A 22938-nucleotide genomic window follows, 5' to 3' on the forward strand; every position below is an offset into this window, starting at 1 on the left:
AAGCCCTCCTGATCTATTATGTTCAAAGGATCAGGAAGACCAGAAAATGTGCTGCTTACTGTGAGGAATCATTATTGTCAGGGGCTGAACCAATGTATATGGAGTTTTAACTAGTTATAAGCATACTGAAACACTGAAAAAGAAAACTGAAGTTCCCTGTGCCATTAAGCTCCGAGCTATGCTGAAATAGGAACTTGATAGGCATATTGTTTGTCAGCTGCCCCTACCCCCACCCCTCAAACCTTGTAATGCCCTCATACCATTGAGTTATCTGGTCCCCTTGGCTGACGAAGAACCATTAGGCGAGGAGCACTGGCATCATCCAGGGTGATGTTCTTCAAGCGATTGACCAACCTATCAGGTCGTGGAGCTGCAACAGCCTTGGGGCCCTCACTGTAATGAAGTTAAGAGGTGAGAAGCAGCAACTCTTGGTGGGAAGAAAGCAAGTACTTGCAGAGGAGTATGTTTTCTATCTAACTACCCAAATGACTCAGTTTTAATGAGGAGACTCTTGCCTCATCTAGCCACCTAGCTATAGCTAGCAAGACAGGACAGACAAGTTTGTTTGTTTTTATTCCTAACTCAAGGTTTATCACTGTGGAGGAAGGGAAGAATCATTTGGGTGAGGGTCATCCCTGGACTGGTCTGCACCTAGAAAAACCTGTTCCACAGACACACAAAACGAGGTAATAAGATGTGAAAAACCTTAGACAAGTTAAATATGAAGTATTTCAAGAGACTCCCAGCTCCTCTCATGATATTACAGATTAAAAATTTTTTAAAGCACAGAGAAAGCACTGCTAAACTATAAAATTAGAATTTTAAGTAGCATATAAATAACTTAATGGAAGAAAAAGCTAAGCAGAATCCTTGAAGAATAAGGACTACATAATCTTATTATAAGTTCTATTACATAGAATGTACCCAATTAATGTTTCATTAGGCCAGATTTGTAAGACTAAAATTTAGAAAATGAAGGCCAGAGGTAAAAAAGACACAGTAGGGGTGTCTCGGTTGGTTAAGTGTCTGACTTCAGCTCAGCTCAGGTCATGATCTCATGGTTGGAGTTCGAGCTCTGTATCGGGCTCTCTGCTGTCAGTGCATGGAGATCCTCAATCTCTCTCTATGCCCCTCCCCCACTTGTACTCTTTCAAAAAAAAAAAAAAAATCAAACATATCAAAAAAAAAACAAAAACAAAAAAACCACACACACACACACACACACACACACACACACACACACACACACACACACACACAGAGGAAAGATCAAGAAATAGCCAGAAAGTAGCAGGATAAAAAGAGAAGCGATGAAAAGTGAAGAAGTGTGATTAAACCAGAGTTTATGAAAGTTTAAAGACAGTCCAGGGAATTTACCAATCCAACAACAACAAACTCACCAGACTCGCCAAACATTACAAGCACTGCACTTGCCAGTGCGCTGATTAAGAATCACTGAGAATTCCACCTCATCTCCAGCCTGTAGCTCAATGCCATCTTGAACTTCTTTCACATGGAAGAAGAGCTTCTTGCTATCTCCTACTTCATAGTTAATGAAGCCAAACTGAGGGGGGTGGGGGAGGGAAAAATAAAAAAAGACAGTAACTAAAAACAGGACATACTACAGAGGGGAAAAGTACCTCACTGTGAATGAAGCACAACACCTAACTAGAAGGGGATTTATTAAATATGGTATTAATGCTGATACTCCAGTTTAATTGCTCATGCTATAATGTAACAGCATATGGGTCTGAAAACTTGTCAAGAAATGTATCTTTGAAATCACTGCCATTCAATCTATCATAGCCTGTCTGAAACAAAGGTTGCCTGTGTCTTCATATAGTATATGAAGTTTCTGAATTAAGCAAAATCACACTGAGATTTCAATATGAGGAATAGTTTTGTTTGCCCTAAACTTATCTTATGAACACCTTTACATATGCTTTCGTTCTTTGTGTGGTCTGCAAAAGAAGTCCCGAGCTCAAGCATACAAAATCCTAGTCTTTCTATTCTGAAAAATCTCATTCCGAACTTATTTCCCCTGTCATGTAATGTTATCAATAGCACTCTTAACTTTCTTTTTGCTCATATCATCATTTTTTTCCTTTTCATGTCATTTTCTTCATATTTTTACAAGCTACCTCAAATCAATGAAAAAAGTAGAAATGAGTACTGATGGTTCTCCCTTGGCTGAAAAAATTTCAAGCTTTTGGTTACCACTTGTGTACCAACTCATAAAAGGATCAAATTCACATCCAGAGATAATACTACTTACCTGATCTTTCACACACTCCACTGTGGCCCTACGCAGGGGTGTGATGTTATAGGCCATAGTCTGTGCATTTTGGCCCAGAACACACAACTGGAACTTGACACTTTCCCCTTTCTGCAGGCAATCTCCTTTGTTGGCCATCCCAACTATGCCAAATGGATAGACTTCACCTTTCATATCCCCTGTAACGAGAGACAGGTATAAAGTCTAAAAACTAATAGTTCAGAATGATCCTATGCTGATGGCCATAAGTTTATAGATAAGTTGCTAAGAATGTATTCTTACCTAAGAAAAATATTTTAATACCTGAGAACTCCTACCTTAAAGCTTCAATGAAATATTACCAAGAAAACAAACGAGAACTTGTAGTAGTACTTTACTAGCTAATGAACAGTTTTAAACCATCCTTACGAAATTAAAAGGAACACTGGCACTCAACCTCATTACCTAAATATGTGGGCATTTTAAGCAGAATGGGTTGCTAGCATGATCCTCTGAATTATTTTCTTCCCCAGTTCACAGTATGAGCCAACCAGTCAAAAATATTTCTGACCCATACTCAACTGGGCATTAAACGAGCCAGGCACAGGCAAAAACAATGTGGATAAATTTCCTTGGCATTCTAATCTTTCTTTGTTCTGATTATGGCTCCCTCAAACCAACAGGCACTTTCTCCTAGTTCAGAGCTCAGCATACTTTCTGAAAAGACAGTAAATATTTTAGACTTATAAATCATCCTATTTCTGTCACATCTACTCAACTTTGCTGTTGTAGTGGGAAAACAACCAAACACAAGATGTAAACTACGGCCATAGCTGTTTTAAGAAAACTTTACTTACAGAAACAAACCACCCTATTTGCTGAGCTCTGCCCTAGACTAAAATATTGGCTGGAGAGGAGTGCAGGCTAGGAATAAGAACTGTGCCAAAGGTTCAGTTGCTTATCATATCAGTTCATCTGAACGGGAAGCCACTGAATCAACAAAGGTGAAGAGGAGAAAAAAACATCAGGTAGAAGTGGAAGCTTCAGAACTGGAAATGCTTTTAACAATTCTTTTAATGATTATAAGGTGTAAGGGAAGGTTTTCCTTTCAAACATACAGGAACCACAAACTTTTGAGGATACACTTCCAACAAAGTCATACACAAGCATTCTCTAGAGACAGCTGGTCTGATTCAGTTTTTATTAAAGCAGTCATTTATTAAACATTTACAGATTCATATTTAATCATTCTAGAATCTTCTCAAAGAAATTACCCTCATTTTAAAGATGAAGAAACTAAGCTAGGAGAGATTTAAGTAATTTGTCCAAAGTTATACAGGTAGAAGTGGAAGAGGTAGTGTTCAGATCTAGGCCTTGCCCTACTTCAAAGTGTTCCTGAATGAAAGAGCTGTTCTCACTATCAAGTGGGAAAATGTAACCTGTCTAGTCTCAAAACCCTCTAAGGTCTATTAGAGTTCAGAAAAGTTTCCTTTCCCGCAAAATCACTGCTTGACTATATTCCAGAGCTAGAGTTGAAGAGTAAGTGGATTGGGGGTTGGGAACACAAAAAGAAGTCAAAGTGAAATGTTACAGAGGAAGTACTGCAAAGGTGAGTAAGTTGCCCAGTCCCCACGGCCCTTTTAGGAGTATGGTGTAATCATGTCATTCATTTAAAATACTGATTTGCAAAAGACCAGATTTGTACTGAATGATTTTTAAAAAATAGTGTGTTTAACCACCAGGGTCAGTTATAAGATGAGAAAGCAGAACAAAGGAAGTTTATTTTAAAATTAATTTGAATTAGATCTGAATCAACTAAAGGAGTGATTTATTGAAATAAAAGACTGATTTGCTGGGGCGCCTGGGTGGCTCAGTCGGTTAAGCGGCCGACTTCGGCTCAGGTCATGATCTTGCGGTCCGTGAGTTCGAGCCCCGCGTCGGGCTTTGTGCTGACAGCTTGGAGCCTGGAGCCTGGAGCCTGTTTCAGATTCTGTGTCTCCCTCTCTCTCTGACTCTCCCCCATTCATGCTCTGTCTCAAAAATAAATAAACATTAAAAAAAAAAAAAAAAAGACTGATTTGCTATAAAATCTATTCCTATCTGGAGGTGTGTGTGTTGGGGAGAACTGGATGTACTCCGATTCTATGTAAAGTGGAAACTCCTAAGGGTCTCATACAAGGAGCATGTATGTTATCAAGGTTCATTTCTTTCTCTCAAATGACCTGTTCTTCCCCACTTTATGCCCTCTGACTCCTAGATAACACGAGATTTATTCTCTTAAGTCAAGCTATCATCTTTGGTTGGAAATTCAAACCCTCTTCTCATCAACCCCATCATTATGGTAATTTAGCTCTACTAATCATCAGTGGTCCTTACTATCATTCCTATTGCAAACTTATTTTATGAACAAAGTTGTCTTTTGGTACTAATTGTTGGGATGACACCAGAAATCAGGGAGTTACTGAAGATGGGGAGAAAAAAGCAGTAAATGAGAAATATAGAGAGCCATGGCCCAGAAACAGGTAGTAGGATCCACATGGAACCCTAGCTATTAAGAAATAAATATAGGACATTTACAGAAAGCAAAATATTTATAGAAGTGAATTGGCTACTAGGAAAATTTGTTAATACTGATGTAAATAATTACAGAATACAAGAAAACTGTAAAGTTGTACTAAATGCAGCCAACTGTAAATATCTGATTATCATCCAACATTAGAGGAGTACTTTTTAGTGTGAGATTTTGTTCTCAGTCTATTTCAGTATAACTCAGTTGCTCACATAATAGTCATTTGTTCACAACATAAACCCAGGATGATGATCATAAAAACCAAGGGTTGAGGGGGAGGATAGGAAGAGGCACTTTTCCTTAATTTCAGTTTCTAAGGAGTCTGAAAGCGACTGCGACAAACACCACCACATTTTAAAATGTTCCAAGTGCTCATGTAAAGGTAAAACAAATTTTAAACAATCTGATAGGGCTGCTCTTACCTTCCTCCACAATCTCAATCATTCCTTGGTACTCAGTCTGTGTTGGATCAACACTCCTCAAGGGGCGAATGACTTTACCAGAGTAGATGGTGGGATCAGCTTCCTCAGTAATGCCATTCACTACAAAGCAAAAGCATGTATACTTCTTATTCAACAATTTTAACTCTATTCCACAGGAAAAAAGCAAAAATCATCAGAACAAATGTTAACAGAGGGTTGCTGGCTGGTCTGCTACTCTTAAACTATTGCTAAATTATCATGAAAATAATGTTAATTTGGGGGTGCCAGGGTGGCTCAGTAGGTTCAGCATTGGGCTTCAGCTCAGGTCATGAGCTCATCAAGCTTCATGGGTTTGAGCCCTACATCGGGCTCTGTGCTGACAGCTCAGAGCCTGGAGCCTGCTTCAGATTCTTTGTCTCCCTGTCTCTCTCTGGCCCTCCCCTGCTCGCACTGTCTCTCTCTCTAATCTCTAAATCTCTAAAATGCAACCCCAACACTTATACACTTCCCTTTATTTTAAGCTCAATATGTTAGTAATATATATTACTATCTTCCTAAGCACAAAATTTTACTCATCTTGCTTGCCTATAAATACAAACTAAAAAATAAACTCAACAAAGGCAGGTTTCTTGCCTTTGATTTCTTCACTGCTGTATCCCCAGTACTTAAAACACAGCATGTGCTTAGATATTTATTGAAATGAAATGAACATTCTTGGCTGTCATTTCTCTAGGTCTCACCATGAGGAAGTATTATTTGAGGAGTTGAGATCAAAGTCAAAAGTTGCGGGTTTTTTTTTTTTTTTTTAAGTTAGAGATCCTAAACAGCAACCATTTTAAGTTCCCATTATTTTTCTCATTCTTCTCCAAAACAGCGTCCTCGAAGAATGCCTCTTTCCCCATTCCCATGGATATTTACATCTTAGGGTTATTTTTTAAGAAAGAGGTACTGAATTGAAAATAAAGTGAATGATCTAAACTATCTATCTAGTGGTTCTCAAACTTTAGCATACGTCAGAATCACCTAAAGGATTTGTTAAAACAGAATGCCCATCCTAAGTTTAGTAGCTCTGGGGTGGGGTCAAAGAACTTGTATTTCTTCTAAGTGGCCAGGTGATGCTACTGTACCTGGGTATCACACCTGGGGGACCACTAATCTTGGGTTTTTGCTTCCTCTCCCATGCTGTCTCTCATCTCCCACCAAAAGCCTAGACTAAATAAGTAGAAATCACAATTCATTACCTGAGTGTGTTTTGTTCACTTTTTCTGCACTGACTTTGTTGCCTTTGCCCTTGGACAAGCTATACTCGACCATGTCCCCCAGTTCCAAGCTATCGACATCACCAGAGAACTCACTGGGAAGAAAGGAAACATCTGAATCAGCAATCACCACAAACATCAACGGTAGCAAATAAATTTACTTCTTCTGTAACAATATTCATGGTGTGCTTACTTATGCTAGATACTGTTTGAAGCACATTATAGGCAGTGACTCATTTAATCCTCAGAAACACCCAATGAAAAGGCACCATTATCTCCAGCTTCAAGACAATGAAACTAAAATACTAGGAGGTTAATTAGGTGGCAGAGTCAGGATTCAAACCTGAACCATCTAAGAGCCCATGCCCTTAACTGACACATATTAAATGTACAACTCTCTGGTAGCAACATAGAAGACAGTATTCTTTTACTGAAGCAGAAGGTTCTTGCCCAATGTTCAAAGCAGGTACAGGCCTTTATCTTCTGGCCACATGTTCCCTATACACATGATTAACTTCTGTTTATATAGTGCCATAATTTTACCAATATGAAATTTGGAATTACAAAATATATAACCACCCGATACTAAATGTTTTCGAACAAAACCAAACAATGGATAGTAAGCTCTAAGTTCCTAAAAGGCATTCCTCACCTGTAATGGAAAAAGATTTCCTTATCATGATTAGCTGTTTCAATAAATCCAAAATTATCCTTCAGAGTTGCCACATAACCCAAGAGCCTCTTGGAGTTGGAATTACGACCTAAAAGTCGAACACAAGTTGCAATCTGCTGTCCAGGCCTCTGTTTGTCACTAATACTAAATTCAACCTGTGAAAAATAAGGACACTCCTATTTAATATCATGTCTTTCCCACACCAAGCTCCTTACCTTAGGACCTACAACTTCCCACTCCAAATATCCTTTGTGTTAAATACTCTGATGGAAGAGATTTTCACCAAAACTAACACTTTTAGGTCTCATTCACACTTTTCATAAGGGGATCAAGTTTTGTTCTCCAGTGTGTATTCCTTATAGATTCTCAATTTCTCTAAAGCAGGGCTATCAGAAAACCAGACATAGTGAGGAGAAAAATGCACAGCAATATAAAATCTTGGGTATGATTTTACTTTGATCATGTTTCAGCAACTGGTTTAGCTTAGAATATTATAAGTTAATTGACTTAGGCAGATCTTCTCTAGTGCTTACTGACTCCTCAGAAAGCTTTTAACAAAGGGCTTCTTAGACCCTATTCTGAATAAGCTGCTTGTAAATGGGAAGACGTTCTTATATTAAACTCGTAAACACACAATTTTTTTTAGCAAACCTTGGTAAGATTAAAAAAAAAAACCCCAAAGACATTTTGCAGGACTTATGATGAAGAGGACAACCTTTAACTCTCCTCTCAAATAAGCAGAATTATCTTGCCTTATCTCCTATTTGAGGAGAAGTAGATCCTTCCACATCCTTGGCTTGAAAAGCAATAGTCAATTTCACCCCACAATCATCATAGGCAATAACACCATCCTCAGCCTCCTACAAAATAGGATACAATGAAAAGAATCAAGAACAAAAAGGCAATAAGCAGTTAGTTTTTAGACCCTGGAGCTAAAGAATTGGCACAGCTGTACAAATGTCCTATTCTGGGGTTCCCTAACAGTAACCAATTTTTCATATGAATAAAAGATAGCCTTACCTTAAACCCAGGACTGATTCAACATACTGTAATTGGGTCTTTTAGTTCCGAGAATCTACTTTTTATTATTGAGGAGGGAAAGCTTACTGTAAATTTATAACACACCCATTCTATACTTCTCATAGCCAGCCAAAAATTAAACTGAGCATGTATTTTTAAAATTTTTTTTAAGTTTATTTATTTTTGACAGAGACAGAGTGTGAGCATGAACTGGGGAGGGGGAGAGAGAGAGAGGGAGACACAGAATCCGAAGCAGGCTCCAGGCTCCAAGCTATCAGCACAGAGCCCGACGCACAGCTCAAACTCACAAACCGTGCGATCATGACCTGGGCCGAAGTCAGACGCTTAACGGACTGAGCCACCCAGAAGCCCCAAGCATGTATTTTTAATAAACAGAAATTCTATAGGGCAAGAAGCTTTTTGTATCACCTATTTTGAATCTCCCATAGTACCTTATAGTGTTTTGTATGAGAGTGTATTTACCAATGCACGAAAATTTAATTAGGTAGAGGATCTAGCACAGTTCAGAGCATTTGATATTCAATGCTTCCAGAATTTAAAACATTGTTGATTACCAGAAAGATTCACTCGTCAAAAGTCTAAGAAATTTCTGGTATACCATACAGAATCATACTGTAAATGACACTGTTCAACTACCTCACAAATTACACCACTTTTACGGTTTCAACTATACAAAACCAATTAATTTCTACTCTTCTACCATTCATATTCCTTACTGTAATACACTGTTATAAATAAGCGTGATGACAGAAGGACTTACTAGGGTCCAGTGTTGATCTAAGAAGAACAGAACAATAAAAGGGCAGGAAAAGTCTTATTCAAAGGCTGTCTTGATCAACTCAGTTTTGTCAAAGCCATTTGGGAAGCAGGGCATTCTAAGAGCTTTTTAAAAACCACTAAAAACAAGCCCTTCTGATTTTCTTTTATTTTTATTATTGTTAAATGCAGCATTTGTGAAATTCCTACTATGGGCCTGGCCTTGTTCACCATAACAGGAGACTATGATTTTTTCAGTTTAAAAACTGAAGCTCAGAAGTGATTTGCTAAGCTACAAAATAAATAGTAAGCAAGATGTTGTTCCAGTTCTCTCAGGATCCTAAGTAGCCATTTTAAAAATTACATTACCTTCCAATATCTCCCACACGTACCTGCTGCTCTTGTCTAGACCCATGATATCTGCTCCCAGTTCAAGGTCTACCTAAACTCATTTCGTATCAGGCCTCTTCATCTTTTGTCTTTCTCCACCCCCATCTAGGGCTCATACTATGCCATTTCTTCCTGAAGTCCGTATCTGATGTCACTTTCCACAAATATTCTGAGTATAGAACAAAGTCTAAATTCGCTAGAGTAGCAATTGAACCTTCTCCATCTAGCTGTATCCTGATTTTTCATCTTATTTCCCCTATTCTACCCACCAAAGAAAAACCCTATCTTCCTGTTTAACTACTCAGTGCTTTCTAAAGAAACCCTGAATTTTTCTCATTTGTACCTCTATTCTGTGAGGAATGTTCTTTCTTCATGTATACCCACCTATTAAGTGTCAGTGCCTTAGTGATACCATCCCAGATCCTGCCACATTAGAATTTATTTTCGCCACAGTGCTCTCACTGATCTTTTATGGCAATATTTTATATTTTGTATGAATTACCTGCTTCTATACAACTCTCAATTTATTATTTACTTGAGAGCAAAAGCCATGTTAGACATCATTCTATCTCTATTCTGTGGACTATTCAAAATGGAGTCCACACAAATTTGGAAGTTTTAAACTGCTTGGGAAGATCAGTACTATCATTTTAGATGAGCAGTTCTCATTGGGGATTAGGGGATGTCTTGCAGGATATGGCAACAGTTTCGGCTGTCACACAGAGGGAGAAGAGAGATACTGATCTCTAGTGGGTAAAGGTCAGGGATGCTGCTTAACATCCCACAATCCACAGAACAGCCCCCCCACCCCCCAAGTCATAATGTGGAGATTAAAAACCTTCTTTTAGATCAGTTCACTGTTAATGTTACAGAGAATTCCAAAAGAGACAATACTTCATTCCATTACTGTGTGGACAGTGGTTTCCTTGAAAGAGAGGAATAAAGAGCTACACAAATCATTTTGATCATCTAAAACTTACCTTTTCTTTGCCTTTATTTGGGCTAGTGGTTTTAGGATTAGAGAAAGTGGCTTCTTTTTCTACAGTGCCCAGAAAACGATGATCTGAATGGGAATGGAACGAAACCGTGCCCTTGGGAAGCTTTTTAATCCTAATAGCATGATTTCTTTGGGCAGAGAGCATATCCTACAAATGATAAACAAAAGTAACTTTAAACTGAAAAAGGAAGCATCAAGAAACCATCCCATTCTTTCTCAAAAAGTACTCACAGGAACCACAGTAAACTCTACTTCATCCGCAATATGGAGCTGATTCCCATCCAGAATTTCACTGAAGTGGAAGAACATACGAGCATCACGATCCACACACTTGATGAAACCAAAACCATCTCTCATGGCAGCAATTACACCCTGAAATCCAGATAATATTTTCACTGGCTGCGAAGCTTGCCAAGAAAACAATACTCAATTTTGGAGGCATGAAGTTAAACTCATTAGGAATTCTCTGAATTAATGACTCAAAATCTGTACCCACTTTTTAATTTTTCTATTTAAATACAAACTCATTGCTTTCAGTAAATTAACTTCTAAGCCACTGTCTGAGATGCTACCCCCCGGTCAGCATGCATAGAAAAAACTATCACATCTGAGTGTTAACACATGCACACAATATACTCCTTTTCATTCTCAAATTTGTGAACTTGGTGTTATTACCCTGTATTGCAAGATGAGGAAATCGAGGCTGAAGTTAAGCAGTTTGTTCAAAGCACACAGCTAATAAGTGGTAGAAAACAAAGATTCTAAATCTATGGATCCTAAGGCCCAAGCTTTATGACAATATCTAGAAATTTTAAAAATCTACACAAATACTTCAAATACTTCCAAAGTCAACTAAAGGGAACTTTTTTTTTAGTCTCAATCTCAAAAATTTTTATGTGAGTTTAGGTGCAGGAAAGGCTTAATATTAAGGTCTGAAGAATAAACAAAATATACGAAATCTTTTCCTCATTTTTCCCCCTTACTAAATTATCAGCTTTGTAAGGGCAATTACATCCAGAGTTAGCTGGCACATGGCAGGTACTCAGAAGTTTACTGAAACAATTATTATCAACCTACCAATGACTTACATGTTGCATATTTATTTGTATTATTACTGACGACTATTCTATAACCAGTTTTGAATATAGCATAAATAATATCCTGACATTTAATCTTTGGGTAAATCTTGATGGCAGCCAAGCTACTCGACAATGTAGTCTATACTGTCAAGCAAAATAGACCCTACCTGAGAAGCTTTTTGTTTAAAACACACACACACACACACACACACACACACACACTCACTCACTCACTCACCATTCATTTGGTCCTCAAAATTTATCAAACAAGTATCAAACAAGATCAGTTCTCCAAAGATAAAGGTTCTAAGTCCCAAGAAACTTAAATTTTCATTGAATGTACCCAGTTCCATTGACCGCACGGAGATATACCACTCATGTTACGATCCCAACAGAACTATAAATTACATCTGAGGCAGTTAATTTATGAAAACAGAGCTTATAAAACATGTTTGGGAAACATTTCTGGTGCAGGTCACTCCTGGACATATACCCACTGAAAAGAATTTGCAAATTCCTGCTGTAAAAGCCAAAAATCCAAAACCTAGTTAACCTTATCGAGTGTTTACTAAACATGGAACAGTTTGGGAAGATCTGTTTTCTACAACGATAGACTTGAATTTTCTCAGCCTTCATATTTAAGGTCCACAAAGTAACGGACTCTCAAAAGATCTTAGAATTCCTCCTGTACACATTTCCATTCTGAAACTTTTTCACATCTGTTTCAAGATAACTGGCAGAGTCAGTTACCAAACCCAGACTGACTGAAATATCTGTGTTCTTAGTCACTTCACAAGGAAGCTGCCCCATGTCATCATTAACTTAAATGCTTTTCAGTACAGCATTACAAATTTGAATGTAATATTAGGCCCCCATACTGAATACAAATATCTAATAATATCCAACACTTACCATCTCTCTGGCTTCATTAGTGAACTGAAACGTATTTGATAGAACTTCTATGTTGGTTGCTCGTTCTAATTTGTCACGTCGGTCTGTTGAAATATTAAACCTAACATGGTCGCCTTCCAGCAGGGTCACCTTGGATTTTGTATCTTTGTCTCCAAAAGGAAGCTCTTTAGGAATCACAAAATCAACTTTGATGCGTCCTGGCAATGGGTCATTCTGATGAGAAGGAAAAACTATTTTAGCTGGAGATTTCTCATCCTTCCTAGTTCTAAGTCAAACAAGAAGAACACACAGCAAACCCATGTTATTTATAATAAACAGTTCCCTACAGGGAAAAAAAATGTTGACAACATAAGCCCAATTTGCAAACTTTGTGTTCTGTGGTCACATGATAAAATCACAACACTGCAGTTAAGATCCTGCACTCTGACAGAGATATTTTATTTAAGGAAAAGAATTTGTCTTTTAGGTTTCACATTTCTTTAGCAATGACACCAGCAGTCTCCTCTCCTCACCTTACCTCCCACATAAAAGAAACAAACTGGTGGAGGAGGAGGGGGAGGAGGTGGGAGAGAACCCCAATAAATGCATACCTAAAATGGTTTTTCCCAATTTAACCAGCATTTCTTTTGTCCCTTTCTCCTTATCACCCAGTACAAAACAAAACCTATTCATGGACATATCAATCACTGGTCCCTCGTTTAGCTTAATTATATATATCAAGAAATATTTGGGGTGCCTGGGTGGCTCAGTCGGTTAAGCATGTGACTTCAGCTCAGGTCATGATCTCACAGCTCATGGGTTCGAGCCCTGTGTCGGGCTCTCTGCTGACATCTCAGAGCCTGGAGCCTGCTTTGGATTCTGCGTCTTTCTCTCACTCTGCCCCCCGCCCCCCCCACCGCTCATGCTCTTTCTCGCTCAAGAATAAATGTTAAAAAATAAATAAATAAAAAGAGAAATATTTAATTGTTCCACCACCATAAAATTATATTAATTGAATAAAATTTCTGTATACCAAACTGTTCTACTGTTGAGACAATAGAAAACTCTTCTGAAAAAGACTATTTACCTGGTTTTTACTGGGTACTTTTGGGATTACTTTGGTTACAGTTCCTTCAAAATGTTCAATGCTGATATCTTCAAAAATGACTGTTCCTTGAGGCAATAGTCTGACATCTGTTGCAACTTCTTTACCCTAAATCAGAAGGGGGGAGGAGATCATATAATTTTAAGTGTTTCCTAAAAATGTAATTCACTACTGACCTTAAAAGAAGGCCGAAGATCAAGTTAGTCAACTATCTTACATTTCTGTCCTTGATTGTGAATTCCACGTCATCTCCAGGCTGTAAGGTTTCTAAGTCACCCTTAAATTCACTATAGTGAAAGAATATCTCTTTTACGATATCACCTCTTTCAATAAAGCCAAACGCCTCCTAAAGACAAACAAGCAAAACCCAAAAAAATAATAGGAACATTAGGTACTATTCAGTGTACATATTTATGATTACAATTTACAGTCAATAAGCCTTGTTGTAAAATTATACTGCCCTGGAAACAATATATTTGGCTAGGTCTAATATTAACAGTATCAATTACATGGCCCATTATAAAGAAAATATGAATTAGTAACCAAGAAATTTTAAAAGATTACTTTTGACATTACCAGTGAAATGTTTTTAAAAGGAAGACAAAGAAAAGAAAGAACCAAAGGCTTGGGTTTGAAGTATGGACTGAAAGTAGTCAAAGAACAAAAACCTCAAATTTTTCACATTTGAGGACACTTACCTTCATGGCACAAACTACTCCCTGACAGCGGGCTTGCTTCTTTTTCAACAGCATAATGTTACGAGCACTTACAGCACCAGTACTAGAAAGGAATAATTGGGTGGGGGTGGAGGGATCAAAAAGGGGTAAAAAAAAAAATAAAAAAAAAAAAAATGCATTGGCTTGGTTAGATATGAGGAATCTAGAGAAACAATTAGTTTTCTGAGAGCTCAATTTTATGTCAACACAAAGAGCAAATATAAAGTTTTTGACACATGATCCTTTTCACATGGCTTCATATGCAAAGGATTTTTGCTCAAATTCTCTAGCCTTCTAAATTGGGCACACACATATATATCATTTTTCTCTTAGAATCTTAAAAGAGTATCACAGATACCCTATGCTTTTCTATTACAACAAAAGAAAGTCATAAGCGGAATGCAACCAAATAGGGTAATCTAAAGTCTTAGGAAGGTCATTTATTGGGTAAACATTTGAGTATCTTGTGCCACAAACTAAAGGTACTGGGGATATAGAGATGGATACGGAATGGTCCCTGTTTGCAACGAATGCTGAATTTACTAGCTATCCTATCAATGATTTCTGATTAAACAGCCATAAATGAAGGTTGAATAAATGTGATTAAAGGAGAAATTTCCTACGCTTTAAAAACAAAAACAAACAAACAAAAAAGACATTCACCTTCATTGAAACCCATTAGACCCTACATGTTGTTATCCTGTTCTCATCTTTGAGCAGGAAAATGTAAATTTGATTTCATTTTAAAGATGGTGCAGGCTATTGGTGTAGTTGTTTTAACAAAAGGTGAAGACTAAGTAAATTCTTCACGGACAAACTGTCACCCAATTGGGGTTTTTATTTCAAAAATTTAACAGACTAATGAAGACAGTGGAAAATATACTATTTGTCTTTGCAACTTACTACAGTGAAAGACTTTAGAGCCAGACTGGGGTTCAAAGACCTGCTATTTACAGGCTGTATCACTTTAGGCAAGTTACTTTATGAGAACATACTCTGTGTTACAGATGAAGACACTGATCAGGTGAAGCTGTTCTCAGAAGTAACAATTATATACATTTAGTACAAGTGCTTGGCATACAGGAACTTAATAAATTATCCCCTAGATTCCTATCTAAGATCAAACAGAGGGCTTTAGACTGAAACTATTAATATACCCACCAACTCAATCTGATTCCTTTTAGTCTGACAAGAGGTAAGATTCAGGGCTAATAATTCTGCACATGCTCTTGAGACTTTGCTTTCTCTACACTATTGTAAAGTGCATTCCTAGCATTTTTTCCAACTTCCTACTTTTAACTTCCTTCTGTGCTTGTACAAAAATAATTATCCCTAGGCTTTCTTTCTTTTTTAAAGCCTATTTTTCAGAGGGGGGGGAAGGAGGGAGGGGGAGGGGGAGGGGGAGGGGGAGGGGGAGGGAGAGGGAGAGGGAGAGAAAAAGAGGAAGGGAGGGAGGGGCAGAGAGAGGAAGAAAGAACCCCAAGCAGGCTCTGGCGTTGTCAGTGCAGAGCCTGATGTGGGGCTCGAACCCACAACCATGAGATCATGACCTAAGCCAAAATCAAGAGTCAGACGCTTAACTGATGGAGCCACCCAGGTGCCCCTTATCCTTAAGCTTTCTTAACTACACTTTCCTTAACTGCTCATACTGATGAATTCAACAGCTGTATATCCTGTCCATTAAGCTTGTTTCAGACTTCTACATGCAACTACATATTTATGATCTTCACCTACATAAAATGTCAAAACAAGGGGAGCCTGGTTTGGCTCAGTTGGTTGAGGGCCCAACTTCAGCTCAGGTCATGAACTCACGATTCATGAGTTTGAGCCCCACATCAGGCTCGTTGCTCTCTGCGCAGTCTGCTTCGGATCCTCTGTCCACTCCTCCCCATTGCCCCTCCCCTCCCCTGCTCACTTCTTGCTCTCTCAAAAACGAATAAACATTTATTTAAAAAAATGCCAAAATAAGTATAATTCTTCTCCCACATTTAGTACTTTCTGCTGTATCTTGTGGTTAATGACATCATCTGTCCAGTAGCCAGAAAAGTGGCATTTGGAACTCTCCTTTCCTTAATTCCAATATACACCTCTATCTAATCAATGGCTTGACTTCTCCACCTACCCATCCTTGGCCTATGCATATAGTAGACACTCATCTTGCATATTAACTCTCAAGTCACTGCTTCTAGTCTAGCGTATACCTACCCTTCAAAAGTCTACCATCTCCACCACTTCAATGATCTAAACCAATCACACCTCCATCTCTGCTCCTACCCTGCCGCGCCCCCCCCCCCCCCCCCCCCCCCCCCCCCCGCCCAATTTAAAATCCCTCCAGAGTCCTAGGACTTTGGGATAAAGCTCAAACTTCATCTTCCTATGATCCAATCAATTCAATCAAACTCAAAACTTTTGGCCATTTCCTCAAAATTATACTTCTACTCAGAATGCTATCCCCCCCCCCCCATCTCCCTGGTGACTTTACACCATTTCCCTCAAAACTTCTCTTTAGCACTGCGAAACTTTCACTGACTTCTAGAACAGCTCCTTGAAAGCTCGGACCATAACTTTAATTATATTCCTATTTTTGACAGCTGCACAGTGCCCATCATAGAACAGACCCTCAAATGCTTAGCTGATGAAAAGTTTAAAAGACCATGAAGGGGAACCTGGTGGCTCACTCAGTTGAGCGTCTGACTTTGGCTCGGGTCATGATCTCACGGTTTGTGGGTTCGGGCCCCCCCATCAGGCTCTGTGCTGACAGCTCAGAGCCTGGAGCCTGCTTCAGATTCTGTGTCTCCCTCTCTCTGCCCCTCCCCTGCTTGTGTTTTCTCTCTCTCTCTCTCTCAAAAATAAATAAACATTAAAAAAAAAAAAGATCATGAAAATTATCATTAAAATTATCCAAATCTACAAGTTAGGTTTTCAACGTACTTCAATTTTCTTCTCCTTGGGGGGAGGGGGAGGACACACAAACAAAAGAAACAAAACAAAAACTCCCAACTTAAGTGGAAAAAAAGAACTTACTGTTTATTGTTATCAATTACAAAGTTTATTTTATCTCCGGTTTCCAGCTGAACGTTCCCTTCGACATCTTCAGGGGTGTAAGTCAGATAAAACACTTCCTGTGAATTAATAAGTTGTTATTACTATACTGGCAGGATGCATATTCTCTGTATACTGTGATTTATTTTGTTAAATACCTCTTAAACTGGCATTTTAAACCAAATGTCTTAACAATGCTTTATGACAAGTACATTGTTTTATTCATATAAACACACACTTCCCCTCCATGATGCTGATGACTTCTGCGAGTCCACAGCTGAGCAGCAATCCAACTTCAAAAAGCTTACACACGTGGAAGCATTTGCCCAGAGACTGTAGTTACATTTCAAAAAAACAATTTTTATGTAAGGCATTCCAAACAAAAAAGATGGAGTTAGTGCTTAAAAAGAACCAGAAAAAAGATCCCCTCCCACAACCCCCAAAAATTCGAGTAAAAGGAACATTTTACCTTAATGTTCTAACTAAGGTCACACTTGGGCAAGCTAAAACACTTGGAAGTCCTAAGGATTTTTTTCCTTTTAAAGTTTTTGATTATGCTGCACTCGAAGTCTCTTAGAAACCAAATTTAAAACTGAATTTATCAACTGCAGCTTACGTTTTCTATTTTGAATTTTAAAGTACGCTTATAGATCACATGGTGGATCAGGCAAAGGTTTAAGAAAAATACACAAGTTTACCCCATTACGTTCGTAGCATACACTCCCTGTTGGACTCTGACCCGGGGCAGCTGGAGATTTACTCTCTAAGTTGTGAGGAACAGCGCACACAACCTACCAGTCAAAAAAAAAAAAATTTCCATTGCTAATCATTTCAGGAGCAGCACTGTGCAATATTAACTGAATTTTAATATCCTCTATACTATACATAGGGATGCATTTTAATATGATCCACAAGAGGATGTCATGCTGCCAAGTTTCAAACTTACAGTACATAAGCTGACTGTAAGTGTAGTCTTAGGGTTATATGTAAAAACCCAAATTGAGTCTTGACCATATTTTATTTCAGGTCAAGAAATGCCAGTGCTTCTGTTAGAATTTTAAGATAGTAATCTTTATATACTATAGCTCTCTTGCGTGCAAACTGAGGAGATGGGGAGAATCTTCCTTTTCTAATGTGAAAGATATGCAAATGCAGGGCCCTAAGAAAACACAAAGCATCAAAGCCACTAACTTGTCCATTCATTCGTTCTTCAGGGAGGATTTCTGGTTTTATCTTCACCAGTTTAACAGCAATGGGTTTCCCAGTCCGCCGGTCAGATGATACTTCGAATTCAACATCATCTAAAATAAAGTATAAGTATTGTATGTGTTGGACTAATTTTGGCAAAATGGTACTTCACTTTCAAGCCAAACTTAATGTAGCATTTGAGATGTTTTAGACAAGTGATTTCTCAAAGTGCAGTTCCTGGACCAGCAGCAGCAGCAGCACATTACCTGGTAGCTTAGTGGAAATGCAAAGTCCTGGGCCCCACCCCACTTCAGACCTATTGAAAGACAAACTCTAGGCACCAGATACAGCAATTTGTTTTGACAAGCCTTCCAGGTTATTCTGATACATACTAATGCTTCAGAACCACTGTTTTATTCTAAGATAGCAACGTCTTAGTTTTCACATTTAACAAATACTGAAAATGAGGCGATATAAAGATCATGACCTTTGGCAACTTTTCTTCTTTCTTAAGCTTCTCTGTATCTCAGTTTCCTCATCTGCAAAGTAAGGATTAACCAAAATAACGTTCTTGCAGGGTTTAGAGTATTTGGTATGCCAAATATGCATGTTAACTACTGCTCTTTTTTCCCAAAGATACTTAAAACAAACAAACAAACAAAAAAAAACCACACCGAGGGGGGCCTGGGTGGTTGAATCTAAGTGTCTGACTTGGCTCAGGTCATGATCTCCTGGTTTCTGAGTTCAAGCCCTGCATCAGGCTCTCTGCTGTAGGCGCAGAGCCTGCTTTGGATCCTCTGTCCCCCTCCACTTTGCCCCTCCTCTGCTCATGCTCCCTCACTCTCTCTCAAAAATAAATAAAAACATTTAAAAAACTGTAATAAAATCTTTAAACACACACACCTTGACACCTTGTAACTTCAGTCTTCCAATAAGCCATACATTTTCACATGTGAAAGTAATTTCTATGGTGTCAGCCAAGATGAATAGTTCAAGTGGTGACACTGTAGGAGTTATTTTTTTCAGGTACTACCAAAATTAGTACTTAATAAAATAGTCAAAACTAACACTATAAAAGTCTAATATTTTCATTGGCTTAAAATCTAATATACAGCTAAAGTCATTATTATGGGGGAGAACAATTAGATCTTCCAAGTATCTATTTAAAAAATATTCAAAGATATCTTTAAGTCAATTAGTCCTTTATCCATCCCTCAAAAAGACAACACCACAAGAGAAATCAGGATTCTGTTAGTTTACAGAGATACATTTCAGTAACTGGGACAATTAAAAGGCCAAAAGTAGAACACTGTCACGAGCAAGATGATATGCAAGAGAAATCTGTGATTAGTTTTTTAAAAAGAATAGTCAATGACAGATTACCTCCTACTTTTAAGTCCTGCAGGTTGCCATTATACTGTGAACAGTGGAAGAAAAGTCTAGCTTGACGTTCTGAACACTGAATAAATCCATAAGAGGTTAGCAGTTTTTCAATAACCCCAGTCTCACGCAGTGCTGCTGAAGTACCATTGGGGTACCCATTGTGTCCATTGTTATGGAGAAGGTTTGGATCAAAGCTCATCTGTTTTAAGAAGAAAAAGAACTTAATATATTCAGATCTGTACATTAAAGCATTTTATGATTAACAAATCACTAAATTTTTAATATAAACAAGCAAAGAAAATAAAGATAAAATCGGTAAAGCAAAGTTTATGGGATTTTATTATTGAAATGTTAGTTTAACTAATAAAATATTTCAGAAGAAATAATTCCATTTATTTTAAGGAACTGCCCCAATTTATGGTAGAATTTTCACTTACCAGACAAATAGGATTTCTGGAGTTTAGTGTTAAGGTAAAGCAACTACGTTAAGTATAAGCTGCCTTTATGTTAACTTCAAATTACTACTAAAACAATAATTTCAGAACAAAGGTAACTGATATTCAAGGGATGGCAACCCAGACTACCAAAACACTTAAGAAATTTGCTAACACCTACTTTAAAACTTAAATAGAAATCAACACTATTAGGTAAGCCATGCATCCAAAGGCAATTACTTAAATTAGTAGAGATGAAAACAAAACAAACTTTGTATGCAATACTTATTTCAAACTACAAAATATTAGAGTAATGCAACAGATTCTTCAGTGAAAGATAACCCTTAGAAAACAGGATTTTTCTAAGACAGAAGTACATGACAACAAAAACTCTTCAAATCTAAAAATGTTTTAATCATTTCACAGTATATTTAAAGAAATCTTTTCACCCGTTTCAGATGCTGATGAAATCTCTAAATACTGTCATTTGCTTCTACGATCAGGTAAAACAAAGGAAAACATTCTTTAGTGAAAAGAGCTATTTAAATATAATGCAATGGAACATGTTAGATCATCAAATACAGTCTATCACACTGGAGATTTCATTTTGCCTTATTTGAGTAAAACCATAAAAACAAATTATTAATGTAAGTGATGGATAAAAGAGGAAAAATCCCTAGGAGAGATTAGGTCTATAACTGATTTACTATGACAGCAACATATCCACATCTTTACTGGTTTTAGACTCTTCCATTGAAAATTTGACTTATTAAGAAGCATTTTCATTTAAATGTGATGTTGGGCACTATTAATAAAAATATTTTTCTTTAGGAAAATACAAAGACTAAGACTGTAGAACAATAAACCCAAGTATGAGTAGTTAAACAGTACATGGGATGGCCAAACCATGCAAATCAAAGCCATTAAATCTGTAGGTAATTAAGTTCTAGTTCTTTCATACTAGACATTCTTCTGTTTGACATGCATGAACTCATTTAATTTTTTACAAAGCCCAAGAGAAAGTAATATTATCCTCATTTTACTAATGAGGTAACAGACACAGAAAGGTTAAATGACTTGCCAAAGTTAAATGGTAGAGGATTTAAACCAAGAAGGCCTACCTCTACAATCTGGGTTCTGAACTAGGGCTAAAATACAAAATACTGATTGTAGTGGAGGCAGGAGTTAAAGTTTGAGATTCTCCACTTCTAACAAGCTCCCAAGGTGGTACCAATGCTTTAGTTTCTTGGACACACTATGAGTAGCAAGGCCTAAACTACTTATCTTTCATGATTCAGGGTGAAGGAAATGCCTAGAGAAGTTAGAAAGTGAGTTTGCAGGTTACTTCAACCAAAGTGAGTGGCCCTCCTAAGTCATGCTCTTAACACAAAGCAAAATGAGCTGGGATGACTGTTTCCCTGACTTACAGATCTCTGATACGTGGGGGTCCTCTTTTGTTTTTTAGTCCCAGATGAGGTAGAAGATGAAGATAAAGGTAAAGAAAGTGAAGGAGGGGCTGCAGGAGGGGGATGAGGATCTGATGATACAGTAAAAACGTTCTCCATCTCAAACAGCTGTGGTAACATAGCACAATGTTTATAACTATGATCAATAACAATTTAACACACACTTGACAGTCAACTTCTATACCTTTACAGATTTACCATTAGGTTACTTCAGCAAAACAGAATTCATTCAATCAGGTTTCTATTGACAAAAGAAATTATAGTGTTAACATTAAGAGGTCAAGCTGAAATGTATCTTTTAAAGCCCTTTCACAATCCCTAATCCACAACATTTACAATTTTTTAAATGCCATAATGAGTCACTGGTGGTTGCTACAATGACACAATTCAGTCCAACTTCTTCTCAACGTCTCACAACTTCACATGGAATCCAGTATTTTCAGTTATTTGACTCTTCAGAGTATGCACAACAATAATCCAATAGGATGTGGGAAGAAAATATTACAACTATATTATTTATCTTGCCCATAAACAGCTTTATTATAAATATCATATATTTTCAGCAAAGGACTGAGTGGTATGTTAGATAATATCACACTGCGCATACATTACTTAGGTGTTCTGAGGGAGGGTGAAAAACTCCACAAGAGGCTGACAGTGAAGCCCTCATTCATTTACTTTCAGTATATTACAATTTATATTTGCCCAATTAAGTGGACAAATGTAGCTATCTAGTTTAAACAGCCCTCACAAAAAGACAAACAGGGGGCACCTGGGTGGCTCAGTCAGTTGAGCGTCCGACTTCAGCTCAGGTCATGATCTCACTGTCCATGAGTTCAAGCCCTGCGTCGGGCTCTGTGCTGTCGGCTCAGAGCCTGGAGCCTGCTTCGGATTCTGTGTTTCCCTCTCTCTCTGACCCTCCCCCGTTCATGCTCTGTCTCTGTCTCAAAAATTAATAAACGTTAAAAAATTTTTTTTTACAAAAAGACAAACGGTTGAAAAAGATTGCTACAGAAGACTCTTAGATAGAAAAAAAAATGTTAATATAAGGCAAACACCAGCAAAGAAAATGGGCCCTGACACTTCTAATCCTAGTATTAGTTCTTTAACCTCTACATAATGACGTAAAATGATCATCTAATTTAAGATCTGATAAGTCTGCCAAACGTTAATATCAAGACTATGATACAGACTTATACTAGTAGCAATAAAACACACTGCACATATACTGTCCCTCTGATATTAATTCATGATGGTATACATTTTTAAAACA

The 22938-nt window shown here is 37.7% G+C and overlaps 1 protein-coding gene across 5 annotated transcripts in view; it reads right to left on the reverse strand.

The window, feature by feature from the left end:
- CSDE1 (cold shock domain containing E1) overlaps positions 1–22938 on the reverse strand; it is a 38919-nt gene that overhangs the window by 1437 nt on the left and 14544 nt on the right. For 2 of the 5 annotated variants that reach the window (XM_007076340.3, XM_042993781.1), the window contains exons 3-19: positions 19766–19964; positions 18386–18495; positions 17893–17985; positions 17177–17274; positions 14135–14216; positions 13654–13782; positions 13419–13544; positions 12353–12565; positions 10593–10733; positions 10345–10509; positions 7930–8037; positions 7157–7332; positions 6487–6599; positions 5246–5365; positions 2276–2454; positions 1401–1564; positions 261–393 (exon numbers count right to left, since the gene is read on the reverse strand). In XM_007076340.3, the coding sequence (XP_007076402.1) occupies positions 261–393; positions 1401–1564; positions 2276–2454; positions 5246–5365; positions 6487–6599; positions 7157–7332; positions 7930–8037; positions 10345–10509; positions 10593–10733; positions 12353–12565; positions 13419–13544; positions 13654–13782; positions 14135–14216; positions 17177–17274; positions 17893–17985; positions 18386–18495; positions 19766–19964 (2349 nt within the window). Of the gene's footprint in view, positions 1–260; positions 394–1400; positions 1565–2275; positions 2455–5245; positions 5366–6486; positions 6600–7156; positions 7333–7929; positions 8038–10344; positions 10510–10592; positions 10734–12352; positions 12566–13418; positions 13545–13653; positions 13783–14134; positions 14217–17176; positions 17275–17892; positions 17986–18385; positions 18496–19765; positions 19965–21626; positions 21841–22938 lie in introns of those variants that run through there. The other 3 variants (XM_042993783.1, XM_042993784.1, XM_042993782.1) reach the window with 3 other exon arrangements.

Source organism: Panthera tigris, chromosome C1 (genome assembly GCF_018350195.1).
Source record: "Panthera tigris isolate Pti1 chromosome C1, P.tigris_Pti1_mat1.1, whole genome shotgun sequence".
NCBI lineage: Eukaryota > Metazoa > Chordata > Mammalia > Carnivora > Felidae > Panthera > Panthera tigris.